Source organism: Hippichthys cyanospilos, chromosome 11 (assembly GCF_059441005.1).
Source record: "Hippichthys cyanospilos isolate Australia breed blue-spotted pipefish chromosome 11, RoL_Hcya_1.0, whole genome shotgun sequence".
Lineage (NCBI taxonomy): Eukaryota > Metazoa > Chordata > Actinopteri > Syngnathiformes > Syngnathidae > Hippichthys > Hippichthys cyanospilos.
The window spans coordinates 11,387,315-11,402,760 of record NC_142379.1 but is presented as its reverse complement, the minus strand read 5'-3'; the positions used below and the strand labels follow the sequence as shown (position 1 = coordinate 11,402,760).

The window sequence follows — 15,446 nt, the reverse complement described above, 5'->3', positions numbered from 1 at the left end:
GATCACAGATACGTCGGTGGGCGGAACCCTGAGCCAGCACTCCACATAAACAAGCTCCGCCACAGCCTTCACTCTCACTGGCCGACGCGTCGTTATGCAGGTTGCGGGGCGGACCCGCACCGCCCGGACAATGCATTTGCTCAGCGGGCGCGATTGGAGTGCTTTAGCGCCGCCGGGTCTTAATCAGATTCAGGGGCTTTGCCCGGGAAACGAGCGGTCCACTTGAATGACCAAAAAAAAAAACCCGTTAGAATAGAATGCATAGCGGCATCAGACGATTTTTTTTAAACTTAAGCACTGTAGAACGAATTTACTATTTCATTTAACGTTGTTTTTGCACACTCGTAATAGCGTCTGAACATAGCACAGGTTGTTTCAGAGCTTCCTGGCTATCTGTACTGTTACTTGGTGTTAAATCAGAGTACCCCCCAAGAATAGAGTTTTGCCAAGAGATGCATAAAGTCTTTCTCTTCTCTCCCTCTCCATCCGTCCGTTAAGTGGCGTGGCAGATGTCTTGTTAGCATATATACAGTATGCCTCACAAATCCTGAAACAAATGGTACTGTAGGTTCAAACCCTTGCTTTCTTTTCTTCCCATATCCTGAAAAATATGCATGTTGGTGGAGACTTTAATGTATCCAGGTGCAAATGTGAATGAAATATTTGTGATAAGAATACATCAAATTATACATATTGTAAATCAATTTAAAAAATCAACTCTCAAAAATGGTTTGCATGAAGTAACAACCTAAATGACATTTTTTTTTTTGCATTGGGTCAGTGGTTCTCAACCGTTTTTCAGTGGTGAATCATTTTTCAGCCATGTACCCCCTAACCAAATCGCATCACTGACAATGTACAGCCATATAAAACTGAACAAAATAAAAAGCATACAAATACTTTAAAAGGACTCACTCAAACACAATTGAGCAATAAAGTGATTCATCTGCTGGTTAATGTGCTCTTAATTTGAAAATAAAAACATATTGTTACTGTCATGGCATTAAATGGCTTTGGATTTTCTTATACCTGCAGAAGTCCTGTTAAAATCATCCTGAAATGCCCTCTCCCATTTATGAACCACATACTGCTTTAAGTAAATAAGCAAACTTACGCAATTGTTTTAATTTCAGACAACTTTGAATAAGTGGCTTGTGTCACCATAAAAAGTGAGTTTTAAAATAAAACAATTGATTTTCACATGAGACAAAGCTCAAATATTAAGTGTGATTACTTAATTTACATGTTTTTTCCAATGTTTAGTGTGAGACAATTTCACAATTTAAAAAAAACAAACAGTGCCACTACTTAAAATTGTTTGTAGTGAGACAAAATGTTTTTAACATTACGAGGACTCATTCAACATCATCTTTTTTTCTGACACCTTTGCTCTAATATTTAGGAAAAACAACTGTAAATGAACACCCAGGGCTGAATACCTGAATTCCGTAAAGACATAAATACATCTTTGGAATTGAATGAGTTGAACTAGCAAAGTGCAATTGAAGTGCAATTGGAATTATTTGAGTTGGTGTGTTTTATTTTTTCTAAATAAGACACTCATAATTAAATAAATGAGCAAAATTTGCCACATCATCATCTTTCGATGAAAAGTTACAAAAATCAAGCAAGTGAAAATTTACGTAAAATCTAACATGTATAGGCAAGAAAAAAGAGCAATTGTTTTTTATTTTTTTTAATTATACTGTACACTCAAAAGTTAATTTTTACAAGAAAACAAAAATATAGCATTTTCACCGAAGCACAAGCATGCCAAACCATCATATACTCCCTTCACAGTTTTTTCTTGATCACAACCACATTTCATAACTTTTTTTTTTAATAATAAAAATCTCTTAAATGATAATCTATAATGACAGTCTTACTTGATCTCTTCCTTGCAGACCATGTACAACAATAGGCCTATAAAGAAACACGATTTCCCAAGTCTAATTGAACTGCTTCTTCATGTTAATGCAAACTCGATCAAAGGTATGTGTGATCACTTAACCATCAATGATTTAAAGAGCAATTAAGAAGGTAAAATATGGCATCAGTATAAACACTAGCAGCAGAAAAAAAAAAAAAACACACATCAGCACCCTATACTCTATTCTTGTATTATATTGTTTTTTGACATTGTTAATCCAAACACTGATTGTGTTAAATGGAAAGTCATGCCCCACTGGGAACTTTGCCATCTTTTTTAACATTATAAAACATTGATATGAAAAATAACACCCCCTCATCTTTGATGTTGGGTAAACAGAATCAATGACAACCCAGCGAGTATTCAGCACCGAGGAAATAAATATACACACTTGTATACTTCAATCTTTCTACTGTCATTCAATTCTTTGTAAGCCAGATTTTTTGTTGTTGTCAAGCACCAGGCAAGCACAGTTGGCAAAGGAGAGTTTTTCACATTTAAAACTGAGGAATTGTGCTGCGCATAGTAGACTTTTCAGTGAGATTTCTTCAAAGCAGTGTCTGACAAATATTCTTTATTTCATGTCAGACCTTGAAATGCTGACGTGTGCTTACAGTATGAAGCTGTCATTGCAATTTACACAACAAATACAATGAGGGCTGTCAGTAAAAACTTCCCCCGTCTCAATAAATCTGTCTTATAGTTTCTAGTTCTATTTATATCTACATTTAGCATGCAGCTTCAACCAAAAGTGCTGCATATAGGTAAGGTCAACCTCATTGGAGCCAAGTGATAAATATCTGCCATCCAAGCATCACAGGATACTTGTGTTGCCGTATGAAAGTTTGTTAAGGTGGTAAATGTGTGAAGAATATTGAACAAGTGCAACTAACATTATAGTTGGACGCACTCGTGGCATGAGCTTCAGAACATCATAAAACTCAAGACAGGGGCGAGGAACCCTTTAAGGAACAATTTTAGTGGGCCATCATTACGAGCGGTTTGCTCATTTTCCTTTGTTTCTCTCCCTGTTTTCTCTTTGAAGTCATATAAAATAGAGACAGCGGCAGTCTATTTCTTACTTGACAATCATGGCATGTTGTTTGTGGCTCAATAAAAAATGGTACAGCTCAATAGGGGTCACCAATGTTCTTAAATTGGAGAAACACTTTCTGGGTATTGACTCATGAAGAGCTACTAGTCTAATACACGCTTCTAAAATAATTGCTGAAATCATCTTTAGTAATGTTTGATATTTTGAGTAATTATTGATATTCGTTTGTGAAGGCCCTCTCATGTTCATGATTTCTCACAATAATTAGGAAACGAGAAATATCAATACGCAACGTTATATTTAAACATTTCGGGTAGTCTTAGCGTTTTCAAGTGTCCTGAAAATCACAATGTCCCGTTACTGGGAAGCTATTTTTTGAACGTTCTCTTAGCTGCTCAGGTGGCGGACACCAGCGGTGACCCCTGCCGTACGCCAGTTTTCCGTTGCAGCGAGTTTGTTCCTGACTTTCCCATTCAGCTGTGTTTCTCAGTTTGCGGCGGGCCAAAAGGTGTTAGAATTGGTTTGATCTGAAATGTTTTCGATAAAGGTGCAGAAAAACAAAATCGAGGAAGAGTAAATGTTTTTTTCACAGTCCTGTAGTCCCGGTCTACGCCTCAAAATCGCGTCACTCCAATAACGCTGATTAATGTTTGCCATTGGGCATTTCAAGCAGCTGCGGTGCTGCAGTCCGTTGCATGAAGGCTAGGCTTTATTAAATAGGATTTAAATACACTATTTGACAGGAGTCTGGAATCGGCGGCAACAAGCGCACCACGGATTAGCCACCAAAAAGAAGGCAGAGGAACACTCTAGATGCGAAAGAGGGAAGCAAACAAGGACGCAGTCATTGTCAAGTACAAAGCGGATCAGGTCTGGTCACTTGGTCCCAGCTGCTGCCTCTCCCGCTTATGCTTATCCAGCCACTGTAAGATCTGTTGTCTGAGCTCCTCGTTTGGCCTGATCTGGTCCATGGTGAGAGGACTGCGGTTGAAAGGATCTGTCTGGTCACTGGAATAAGGACACACTCTTTTATTAGAAGCTCCACAAGGAAGCATGCGTTTTAGGTTATGTTTTCACTGGCGTTCTACATTTTTGGATGATGTCGTTGAATACGAGCACCCTTGTGTTAATCAAACAATACGTTGTCATCCCACTTCTTTGGTCAGTGGTGAACATCGCAATGCAACTGAACAAAATCAACTTCTTTGTACGTTTTGAAAAGAACTTTGTTTTTCGTGACGAGAACTTATAGAGCATATTCTCGGGTTGACATGATAAAAGTAAAAATTTAATGATATGATCATTCTGCGGACCTATCATTCAAAACAGAGCAAATCTTAATTTTTACAAGTGGAAGTTGCATAAAGATTGACAGAGATATTAACACTTTACAGTGTTGGGAATGATGCATTACAAAGGTAATGTAATTACTGTAATGGATTACTTTTTGCTATAATGCAGTAGTGTAGTATAATACACACAAAAAAGTCATATTTTACTTGTTACAAATCAGAGTAATACAATGCATCTTTAGCCTGAAACTAATTACTTTGAAATGGCAGTAATAAGTAATAAAAATTGCATTACAGTTTTGAAGTAACTTGCCCAACACTGCCACTCTACACACAATTTAATCTAAAAAAAAAACAACACATAGCACAACATAAATTACACTATGCATAATTTTGTTAAATATGACACAGTCAACCATTACAAATACAAACACATGGCAAGAATTAATGTCCTTAATGACCATGAATTGCACCACACAGTGCAGACTGTTAAAAGAAAAAAAAAACTTTTTTTTTTTTTTTTAGATTTACTGTTGAACCCTGGTATTTGTGGAATATAGGTGCTAGGTCCGCCCATGAAAAGTGAAAATTGGCATTTAACTGACACCCATTGAAATCCATTGAAGAAATGCTATTTTATTCATAATCATTTTTAAAAGAGATCGATAATCTGTATTTTTTTGCTGGCAAAAAATGGCATCGGCATCCATTTAATATGCTTTTTTAAAATGTCCTTGTTTATCAGAATACTGTAGTTTGGTAGAATACCAAAAAAAAAACATGATCAAATTTTAGTTTGTTGCCTTTTTTACAATGCAAGAAGAAAATGCACATGGGTCACAATGGATAAAGTTTACAAACTGATTCAAAGGAAAGAAAACTAACTATACTGTAGGTGTAAAATCACTGATGGTGGTTATGAACTAACCTGAGAAGATGCCTTGCTATAGTTGAGCGGTCCACTGTGACGTTGGAAGAAGGAAGAAGAACGGGATCAAGCATCAGCGTGGACATGATGGGGTCTAGGAAATCTTCCGGGGCATCTGAATAAGTCTCCTCCTCCTGCTGCTGTCGATCTGCGTGGGACTAGAGTACAGGCAGAGTAACAGGACATGATGGGATGCAGAAACATGCTGAATTCTTACTACCCCCCCTAAAACCAACACACTAACTCAATCATCTCCAGCATCAAATGATACCTTTATTTTATCAGCAAGGAGTCCAAAAGCCACGATCATGTCTCCAGGCTTGTTAATTTTCTTCAGTACCCTCACTGTTTGGGAAAAGAGGGTAGGGGAGTACGAACGGCCATCCTTTGGAACAGTAGCACAGAAATTCTCCTCATCCCTGCCAAAAAAATGTACAAATACTTCATTTGTAAAGTACCTGTCTGGCAATGAACAACTGTAGTTCCCCTAACACAAAGGCCACAAATGATTGAGTCACATTAGCTCAACTGATAGCACCAAAATCATCAAACTTTCTTGACAGTGCTCAGGAGAATTTTCACAACGTACCCCAGGTTCAGGTAGATGGTGCAGATGTCAGAGACAAGCTGCTGGGGCTTGAAGTCAAACTCACTAAAGTCCTTCACTTTAAGAGCACCCATTTTGGGTCCTACTAGGTGCTGTAGGAAGTAGTTGAGCATGGAGATGATCCTCTCAGCCAGGAAAGGATGCACAAAGATCCCTTTGATCTCTAGGGGGAAAAAAGGAGGGAAATTAGTCCAAGAGAATAGAAAGGGTTTCGATTGTATGTACATTTAAATCGGTCCGACCTGAGGTGAGGAAGGCCAGCGTGCCGATGGTCTCATTAGACATGATATTGTGAAAGCGGCCCAGCTGTCCACACATCTGCAGGTTCGACTCCCGCTCCCTTCGGGCATCGGGGGTCAGGTCATCCCACTCCCCTCGATCCCGCTCCAGCTGAAGGATCTTGATTTTACTCAGGTACTGCAAGATTCAAAACAAGCACAACTGAAAACAACTTTTTTCCCTGCATTGGGAAATAATTTGAAATGGGATATGCATTATTTCTCTGCAAGATCTGTGCCTCGTTGTCGCACCTGAATCGCTTCGTCTAAAAGGAAGATGGCATCATTCATCAGCAAGTTGAGGAACTTGAGGAACAGAGGAGGATTCATGGCTTCCAGGTTCTTGGATGCATAGTCTGCCAAATGCTGAAAAAATAAACACACACAAACAATAATAAGAACCAAGTTGGACTTTTTTTCCTTCCTAGCTTGAAAAACACAGCTCTTCTATTACCTTAATACTCTCTCTGTAGTTATTTTCCCCCCACATGAACTTGAGGATGGGATACATGGGCCTTCTGTAATTGAATTTCTGTTCAAACTGGTGAGGATCACCTGAAGAAAAAAAAAATCACATGTCATGCATCCCATTTCCAGTAAAAAAAAAAAAGTAAAATTTCTAATTCCTCAGTGGATAAACATCAGAACCAAACACCTCGTAGATGGGTTTTGCACACACCAAGGTACCTACATTTAATACTGTCAATGTCAGGTATAATCCTTACATCATAAAAATTACTACTTTCAGGAAAAAAAAGCTTTATTTAAGTCACCAAAAATGAGATGAGGAATTTTTTAGGTTGTCTTGTATAAACCAACCCATTTTTGGGGGTTGATTTGTGCCAAGCAAATTTTGGGTCGGTTGTTTTTGATATTTATAGCTTTGATAACAAACATCAACATAATACCACCAGAGGTTGTGCTGACCCCACAACAGCACAAAAGCAAACAACTGTGCTTATATCATATTGCTAAACTAATTTTCAATGGTCTAGTAGCTATGTAAGATCCAAATGACAAAGCTAATCTAAACATTTTCACTCTTTGTCTAGAAAAAAAAAAAAAAAAAAACTAAACCTCAAGGCTTTCAATCTTGAGTCGACATAATGCTGCCAGGCTCCCACAGAATGAAGGTGCGCATTTTATGACTCTTGTCAGACAGTTGGTCAAGATATAATCAACACATAGTTTGATAATGTTTAAAAATAACTGCTGACATGAGGCCGGACCAATACATTAAATTTGTGAATAATGTGAACTTTAAAATATTTGGTCACAGATTCTGCCTGACAGCGATAACATTTTCATTAAGCTTCAGTGTCTCACCTGTGAATTCAATGTCTACAAACACAGTGATGAGGGCTTCGGCCAACTGAGGTGCATATTTGTAAGAGCAGAAGACTCTCTGTCTCTGGAAAACCCTTGACTGAGGGGTACCAGGCGCCAGAGGCTGTATGTGAGGCATCACCGCCTCTAGGACTTCTGCCAGCTCAGCTCTTAAATGTGGATTCTTCATTCTGCCACAAATACCACAAGAATGCATTTTTGCTGAATCTTAACGGCTTAGGTTTTATCTGATAAAATCAAATCCAACTGTGCCATACCTCTCTACATTGCCCATGAAGACAGTGATGAAGTTAAGAATCTGCTCGAGGCTTTCTGGAGAGGTCTCCAAAACATCATCAGCAAATAGATTTAGGAAGATGAAAAAATTTCCCAAGTTCTCAGCAAAAAACTCTGAAAAACATACATTGCAAAGATGCGCTGAAGAAAAGCTAATTCTATAGAACATTGGTCCTCAAATGGAGGTACATGAAGGCAGGTCAGGGGGTAGTAGAGCTGTAACAAGGCTTCTGCATGTATGAGCAGATATCAGCAAATCAAAAACCCGTATAATACTTTTTAATGCTGTGAAAGGAACAGAACATGTTTATTTCAAATGAGGAGAAAGTTAATTGGAACATGAAATATCTCGTTGCTAAATTGTGTTATGATAAATTGTTGTATGCTTTTATTTAGTTAGTTTTACTGCGTGATGCAATATAGATAGGACGTACAAGGCAGAAAAAATATTTCACAGAGGGTATGTACATCATTGATAAAAATGTTGAAAAGCACTGCCATAGGGTTATTTACATGTTGAGCAGTTCTCAAACATTTTACATCAAATAGCCGACGACTACAAAAAACACTTTATGGGTTAATACCCACAGTTATTACATAACCTTACCTGGTACAAAGCAAAGCATGGTGTTCCGCAAAGTGGGCAGTGGAAAACTGAGTGCTACATGTTCAGGGCCGTGGTTTCCCAAGGCAAACTGCACCAGCAAAGCAGCAGTGGACGCTTGTAGGTTAAGGCAGCATTGCAGCATGGCGGGCTGTGTGGTGGCAGCTTTGGTTGACAAGAAGACAATCATCAAACGCTCAAACTGCTCAAAGAGCTGTTCCCTCATGGGGCTTCCTGTGCGATGGGCCTCCTCGCACGTCCTCTGGAGTCGGTGGAGAGACTGGTTCATCTTGACCAACTGCTCATGGAATCTGTGGGTGCCACAATGCAACACTGGTTCATCTTTGTGACATACCACTAGGGACAGAATTTAAACTCGGGAGCAGGTGGAACCTTTCACTATACAAAAAATTTTTTTAACGTAAGCTACAGACACCTGATATATATTGTTAATTGTCATAACATATTTCCATAGTAACTTCCTTTCCTTGCTGATATACTAAAGCTATATTAAAGCAATTTGCACAATTTGGCTGATGATGCCAAGTGGACCTGTGGAAGCCGAGATGCAAAGTAAGCTGTGTGAGGACAAGGTTTTCTGTCAGTAGGCTGTAGGACTCCACTGAAGGTTCCTGGGTAGGCTGGGAGGGCATGGGGATCAGGCAGGTTTCCTTGTCAAGACCTGGGGAACGATACAGCCGATCATTCAAGCGTTCAATTATAAAAACATGTCAGAAAATGTAAACAAGAACATCTGCATAGCGCAGACCTAACTATTTAACTAAATGAGACACAATATTATGCTTTTTTTGGGATTAAAGTAAAAAATAAAATAAAATAAAACAAAAATACTTAGCGCTGCAACTAATTGTGAATAGTGATTATTTTGCTGATAATCGATGAATGAGATTAAAATCAAAAGTTTTAACAAGACATTAAATCAAACCGAAAGTGCAGAAAATGCTAAATGCATTCAGATTCAGACTCTGTTGGAATGGCTCCAGCTCACTCATCAACCTTAATGAGAAAACACATGGAAACCTGCACGTGGTTCCCCTGAACCGAACTGTACCATTGTGCTCTGAACTGTGCAACTTGTTGGTAAACTTGTGTTGGTAAAATGGTGGCAGTCATAAATTAGGTCAGTAAATGGAAAGTAGTATTTTTTACCTCTGGCATGTATATTGCGAATGCGCCTCTCCTCTTCGCTCAGGTCTCTTACGGCGCAGTATGTGGGATTAAATGTGAGCAATTTGGGCATACGTGGCCGGCAGAAGGGCTGGCACAGCTTCAGAAGCGCTGCGCCCAAATTCAGGAAGAACGCATCTGAGGCATACATCTGAAAGAAGATCTCTGGCATTTGATTGGCCCAAATCTTGGCCCGGCCAGCGTTTGCGTGCAGGCAGTTGCCCAACCATGACAGCAGCAGGTGGCGCGTCTCACTCGACCGCTGCAGCAAGTATTTAAACATTTGGTGCAGCTTGTCATGAAACTGGCCCATGAACTGCAAAATAAGGTCCAAATGTTATCACTAAGCCCAGGTGCTTTTAAATGGTTGACAATAACCTAAGACTACCAAAAGTGCTCACCTGGTGGATGGTAGCTTCCTGGACTTTAGTCTCCTCGGGGCTGGAACGGGAAGGGTTCAGGAAGTAGCCATGTCCTTCGACCACGCCAGGTGTTTTCAGCAAGCAAGACACACTCAACACGGTTCCTAAAAGGCTCTTCTGGTATAGCAAGCCATTAGCCGGATCCTTGGGCTGAATATGCTCCATAAATACCTGGATGCATTAAGTATCTGTGGGTACTTTCTTGTAATGTGAACAGATAAAAATACTCCAGAGTGCTTCCTGACCTTGGCAATGTCTTTATTGTAGCTGAAGTAAAGAAGCACATCAAGGTAGAAGTAGAAGACGGGCTGACACAGATCCATGTCTTTGATTCTACCCTGGAAGATATCAAGCACTGGAACCATCACCTCCTTGAATGTCCGCACTTCTTGGTCAGAGAGCAAGCCAGCGATCACCTCCTCAAGAAACTCCACAACCTCCTCTGGCTCTGAAGCGTCATTGAGAAGTAGCAAGGAGCAAAAATCATGCATTAATCTCCTACTGTGACACAATGAGTATACAACAACTTCAATGGGCTCAATTCAGAACCTACGTGCTCTACTGTAAGCTTCCAGCAACAGGTCCAGAAGCTGCTCGTACACACTTTGGTTAACATAGATTTCTGGGGTGAGCAGAACTGTGCGTGTGTTTGAGACCGTCAAATTCTTACAACGGACAGAGAATGGCAATAACTTCTCTGGCACCTTGGTCACCTAATGAAAGGAAAAATTTAAGTGTCAGTGAATAAAAAAATAAAAAGAAATCTGTATCTCAGTGAATCACGGGTGCTAAACTGTAAGCATACAGGGGTTCATTATTATCATTATTGATTTTATACCTCTTCCTTTGCCCTCTGATAACAAGAAAACAGATATGGGATGGCAGATTTTTCTCCAGCGTCACGGTCAGCTGACAGATTTGCAGCGTTGCATGAAGTCATGTAGATGAGGTGGTGTCCTGGCTCTAGCATGAGCAGACGATTAAAAATTGCCTGGGAGAAAGACAAAGCGCATAAAGTACCAGAATGTGATCAAATCCTGTGGTGCTTGTTGTAAATTAAATCTTTGTTACGCTTGTTAAGCTTGAGGGCAAATATTGTAAAAATAACAAAAAGTACAACATCCCAACCTGCTCTATGTTGTCCATGTCCAGCCAATCCTGTCCATCCAAATCAGCCGCCATCTCCTCCAGGTAAACACAGCGAGGTGGGATCCCATTGCCCCCTCTCAGACTGGGATCACCTGAAGACGAGGATAAAACGTGTGCATTTGCACTGGATTATTCACAGATGAAAAAAACACCCTCCAACACCTCCACCCCAGCAAAAGAGGATTACATTTCCAAAGTTGGCGTCAATCCTGTAGTAGGGAAATGGATTTCACTGCTGTGTGTATTGGATAGCTTGGGGATTTTAATTGTGCGCTTCCTAAGAATAATGACTCATCCTGAAAAAAGACCCAGCACACTCGAAGGAAAACTTCCGATAATGTGAGGGTGATGAGTCATGATTCTGTTCCCGCACACTCTTGGTGTGACTTCGTCATATGACCAAGTCATGGCTTGACGGATTGATAGTGGCAACCAAGTACAAAATGAGTGCCCACATTTTTACGCAGGCCACCATTTCGGTCAGTGCGCCACTGTATGTTTCGTAGCTTAGTAAAGGCTGGGAAGCAATGCTTGTAAGGCTAGTAAATAAATGAATAGTAAATAAATGTTAAAAAAAAGTTTACATTTACTCACTGTTGTCCAAGGTGATGAGAAATATACGCTGGATCATGTGATTGACATTGAGTTGCTCACACAGTTCTTGTCGGGATCGGAAGGATCGGCTTAACTCTGCAACAGAGTCATTTTCGTCGACGCTGTCCGACACCGAGTTTTCAGACTCTGATTGGCTCTCCCCGGATTCATCTTCTACAAAGTGTCACAAATAGTCATAGAACAAACGAGTCTTATCAGAATACATAAAGAAAAAATTGTAGCACCAATTGTTAATGCTGTGCAAGACGTTAAAAAGCCTACCTCAAAATAGATCTTAATTTACCAAATAATATCTGCACACAAATGCCTTGGTGCGCTTTTATTTTGAAGTTATTTCCAACAGTGTGCTGTGACATAACAGCTTGACTAGTTTCGCTAGTGCACTGGTGTCAAAGTCAAGGCCCGGGGGTCAAACTCCGGCCCCATCATCTTAGGTGGCCCACGAAATGCCAATTATGACTAAGATATTCACAGTCATAACGGATCTCCAACTGAAACTAAAAGTTTATTTCGGCCCGTGATCAAAATGTGCTTGACACCTCTGCTTTAGTGCAACTGCTAATCCCGGCTCCCGATGGAAACAACACAACATTGTTCTGAAATCACATTCAATCGTCATTTCGGTGGGCTAACAAACGACTTCATTACACTGACTTTGACATACCGCACCTGTTGCCAGTGTTTACCAGGGGCTCGGGCTCCATTATAGCGGCGTCAGACATAAACTAGCTGTTAGCTAAGAGAGCTCAAGTGTTCCATATAGGCAGATCTGATAGATGTAAATTACTCTCCACACTTTGATGCTCACAGCCTGACACACTTGCCATTCCTACTGATTACATTTTAACAGACCATGTGGACTCAAATGTACTGCTTCAGCTGGCAAAATTGTCTCTTATGCTGCGTTTACACCGAACACGAAAAATCCTTTCGCTCATTAGTTAGGCTTTCAGCTGCTGGGTGTTAACTGCCGGGATTTGGCTTGTTCACATATTCATGCGGAGGGTGAGGGGTGGGATTGATGTGCAGTTTACAGTGGACCGAAGGAGAGCAGCACTGAGAACTTTCACTTCTTTTCTGGGATATAGTGGAGCTAATCTTTTCGCCATTATTCTTAGTTTGTGGCAAAACTCGTCTGACAGAGGAAAAAAAGTTTCAAAATAGCAATCAAGTAGATACTGTGATAAATACTGTGCTTTTAATGCTGCACTATAGCTATTTTGGCACAGTAACTACAGTTCAACAGCTGTTAAAAAAGAAAGTAAATGCTGCACATACCAGGCATCCCAAGTTCTTCCTTCACCTTTCTACAAGCCAGGTGAGTGCTCTTGCTTGGCTCTGTTTTTGTGTTGAAAGCTCAGCTGGCTAAGTTGCATAGGTCTAGGTGTCTATAAAACCGACTGCTATGATTCATTCCTGCCCTCCGTGTGGGACTTTGGATGTTCCCAAAGCTGAATGGCTTTCGTAGCATGATGCGCTACAAATGTTACATTTTTTTAGCTTCTTGCGACCAAGCGAAACAAGCGCAATTTTGTGTCGCTTTCCGTGCCGCGTCGCTCCATACATGTCCTTTGCGTTGCCCAGTGTGACTTCGCACCATGTTGCGTGAACTACATTGACAAAAATGTTTTCTCTGTCCACACGCTCGGTGTGAATGCATTAGACCAAAATTTATAGGTAGGGATTTGTAAAAAGTTGAATGTTTCTAAAAAGAAGAATAGTGTTCTTTGAAGCAGTTTAAATTCAAGTTAAAAAAATGCTTGCCATCAAAAGTGGATGGGTTATTTGGTCTTACTCTGCATTCATAATTGTTTTTCAACAAGCAAAAAAAAGTGTGACAAAAAATCATTTAAGTGTCCATCAATATTGTGCTATTTTAAAGGGGTATTGTGGACTTTCACATTTTAAAGATTTTTTGAGCTTGCTCCACCAACAGTACAAAGACCAAGACAAAGAACTTCGACTGTGCCTATCAGCGTGTATGTTCCTGTCAATCTCTTGTGTCTTCGGTATCAGCCTTTTTTAACGACCTTCTAAACCTCAGGGAAATGTGTTTAAATTTTCAGTTAAGTTTTAAGAATGTGCTGCTGACCCTAGGAACCCTAGTTTGAAATTGAAGATTCAGTACTGTGCAAGTTCAACATTTCAATTATTTTCAAATTTGGAAAAAATTAATATTTACTGTAGAAAACCATAATGAGCTCCAGTATTTTCTTGAGTTTTTTGTTAGAATTTCAAAACACTGTAACGAAAATATTAATAAAAAAATCAAAACTTGCAAATCTGAAAAGTTGTTCTATAAACATAGGCTTCAAGACATTTCAACAAAGTTAAGAGCTTAATTTGTATTTTTCTTTTAAGTTTTAAGACAATATTTTTACGTTTTACTTAAAAGAAATATCAGCTCTGAATATGGGTCATCTACTGCCTTGAAAAAAAGCTCGGTAAATAAAGGCATTCTACTAAATACAGTGTTAATCTTCAAACTGTGAATAATGTTATAGTGGCATTCAATATTGAATGTTCGCCTTTAAAATGAAATTGGGGGCTTATATAAGTATTTGATTACTAATTAAGCCTGCTACACTAATTGCTGTATTAGAAAGTGGGTTACTTACTAATTGTTTAGTTGGTACTGTAAACAGTTTGAGAAACACTATTGCGAATAGATGTTGTGCCTTGTTAAAGTTGAATGTGCTCTCATGCACTTCAATTAAGCGCATCTATTCAAAGAAATATGGAAATTCCTCGTGTACGAGCAGCTGTTTAATGGTCTGCTCTGCATTACTCACGTGGCGTTGCAGTGGGCAGTGGGACAGATTTCTGGCTTGCAAACTGCCTGGCATCAGCCAATGAGCTGAAGAGGGCTGCGAAGGGGTTGCTGGAGATGTTGTGGTTGTTGTTGTTGCCCTGGTCAGTCATCTCACTGAGGCTCAACACTCAGTCCAGCCAAGATCATAGCCTTAAAGGGGATGCATTCAAAATCAGTCACATGATTCTCACTGCGCATATTGAATGAATTGCACATTCGAGCCCAAGGTAATTGACGCTTGCTTACAAGCATTTGTACTATAGTATGTTTTAACTAGTTTTCATGTTTTAATTATTCATGCATGGATAAAGGGGTTACTACAATTAAATATGGACGTTCTATTTGTATTCTCTTCCAGACTCCCCGCACGGTAGTTTAAAATGTTAGATCTCTTCCTCAACTTTTCAGAAATATGTACTCAATGGGGTGTGTGCGTGGGTTATGCTATTTAAACGATGACATCGAGCAAGTTGAGTGATTTGGTAATAAAAAGCTGTGCTCGCTGTTATTCGGCTAAATACTTTAGCTAGTTAGCTAGCGTAAGGAGCAACAAGCTAAGTTGTCAATGCCTTTTCGACATCAATTTCACACATTCGGACCAGAAATATTTGAAATAAATACCCATTCTAAGGATTCAGTTTGATAACGTTCTGCTGTCGTACCTGTCTGACTTGTCAACAGTCTATTTTGCTGGTAAATTCTTCTTCTGTAAAACACTTACGATCGCTGACAGTCCCACAGTAAATACAAAATGACGTCATCAACATGAGTCGAACTCCAATCGTGAGATTTTCGGGGTTTTAATTTTTTTTCAGCCGTGTTCATACACCACAGCTTTTTTCCCCCCATTTTAGTCATGATAATTTTTGACTGAATGACTCTATGATGATTTGTAAAAATATCAATTTTTAAATCATAATACAATTATACAGTTATTGTTATCA

General features: G+C 39.5%; 1 protein-coding gene across 1 annotated transcript; it reads right to left on the bottom strand.

Annotated features, from left to right (window-relative positions):
• Positions 1-1,680: 1,680 nt before the first annotated feature.
• On the bottom strand, positions 1,681-15,248 carry ube4a (ubiquitination factor E4A (UFD2 homolog, yeast)). Its single transcript, XM_088428282.1, has 20 exons — positions 15,165-15,248; positions 14,483-14,652; positions 11,670-11,843; positions 11,055-11,167; positions 10,765-10,917; positions 10,480-10,639; positions 10,172-10,374; positions 9,906-10,097; positions 9,487-9,820; positions 8,869-8,998; positions 8,320-8,627; positions 7,694-7,826; positions 7,416-7,606; positions 6,544-6,644; positions 6,342-6,455; positions 6,054-6,228; positions 5,794-5,974; positions 5,476-5,623; positions 5,205-5,362; positions 1,681-3,992 (listed from the first exon to the last, which is right to left on the bottom strand). The coding sequence occupies exons 2-20, from the start codon at positions 14,610-14,612 to the stop codon at positions 3,851-3,853; spliced, it is 3,240 nt and encodes a 1,079-aa protein (XP_088284408.1). The 5' UTR covers positions 14,613-14,652; positions 15,165-15,248; the 3' UTR covers positions 1,681-3,850.
• Between the last annotated feature and the right edge of the window lie 198 nt (positions 15,249-15,446).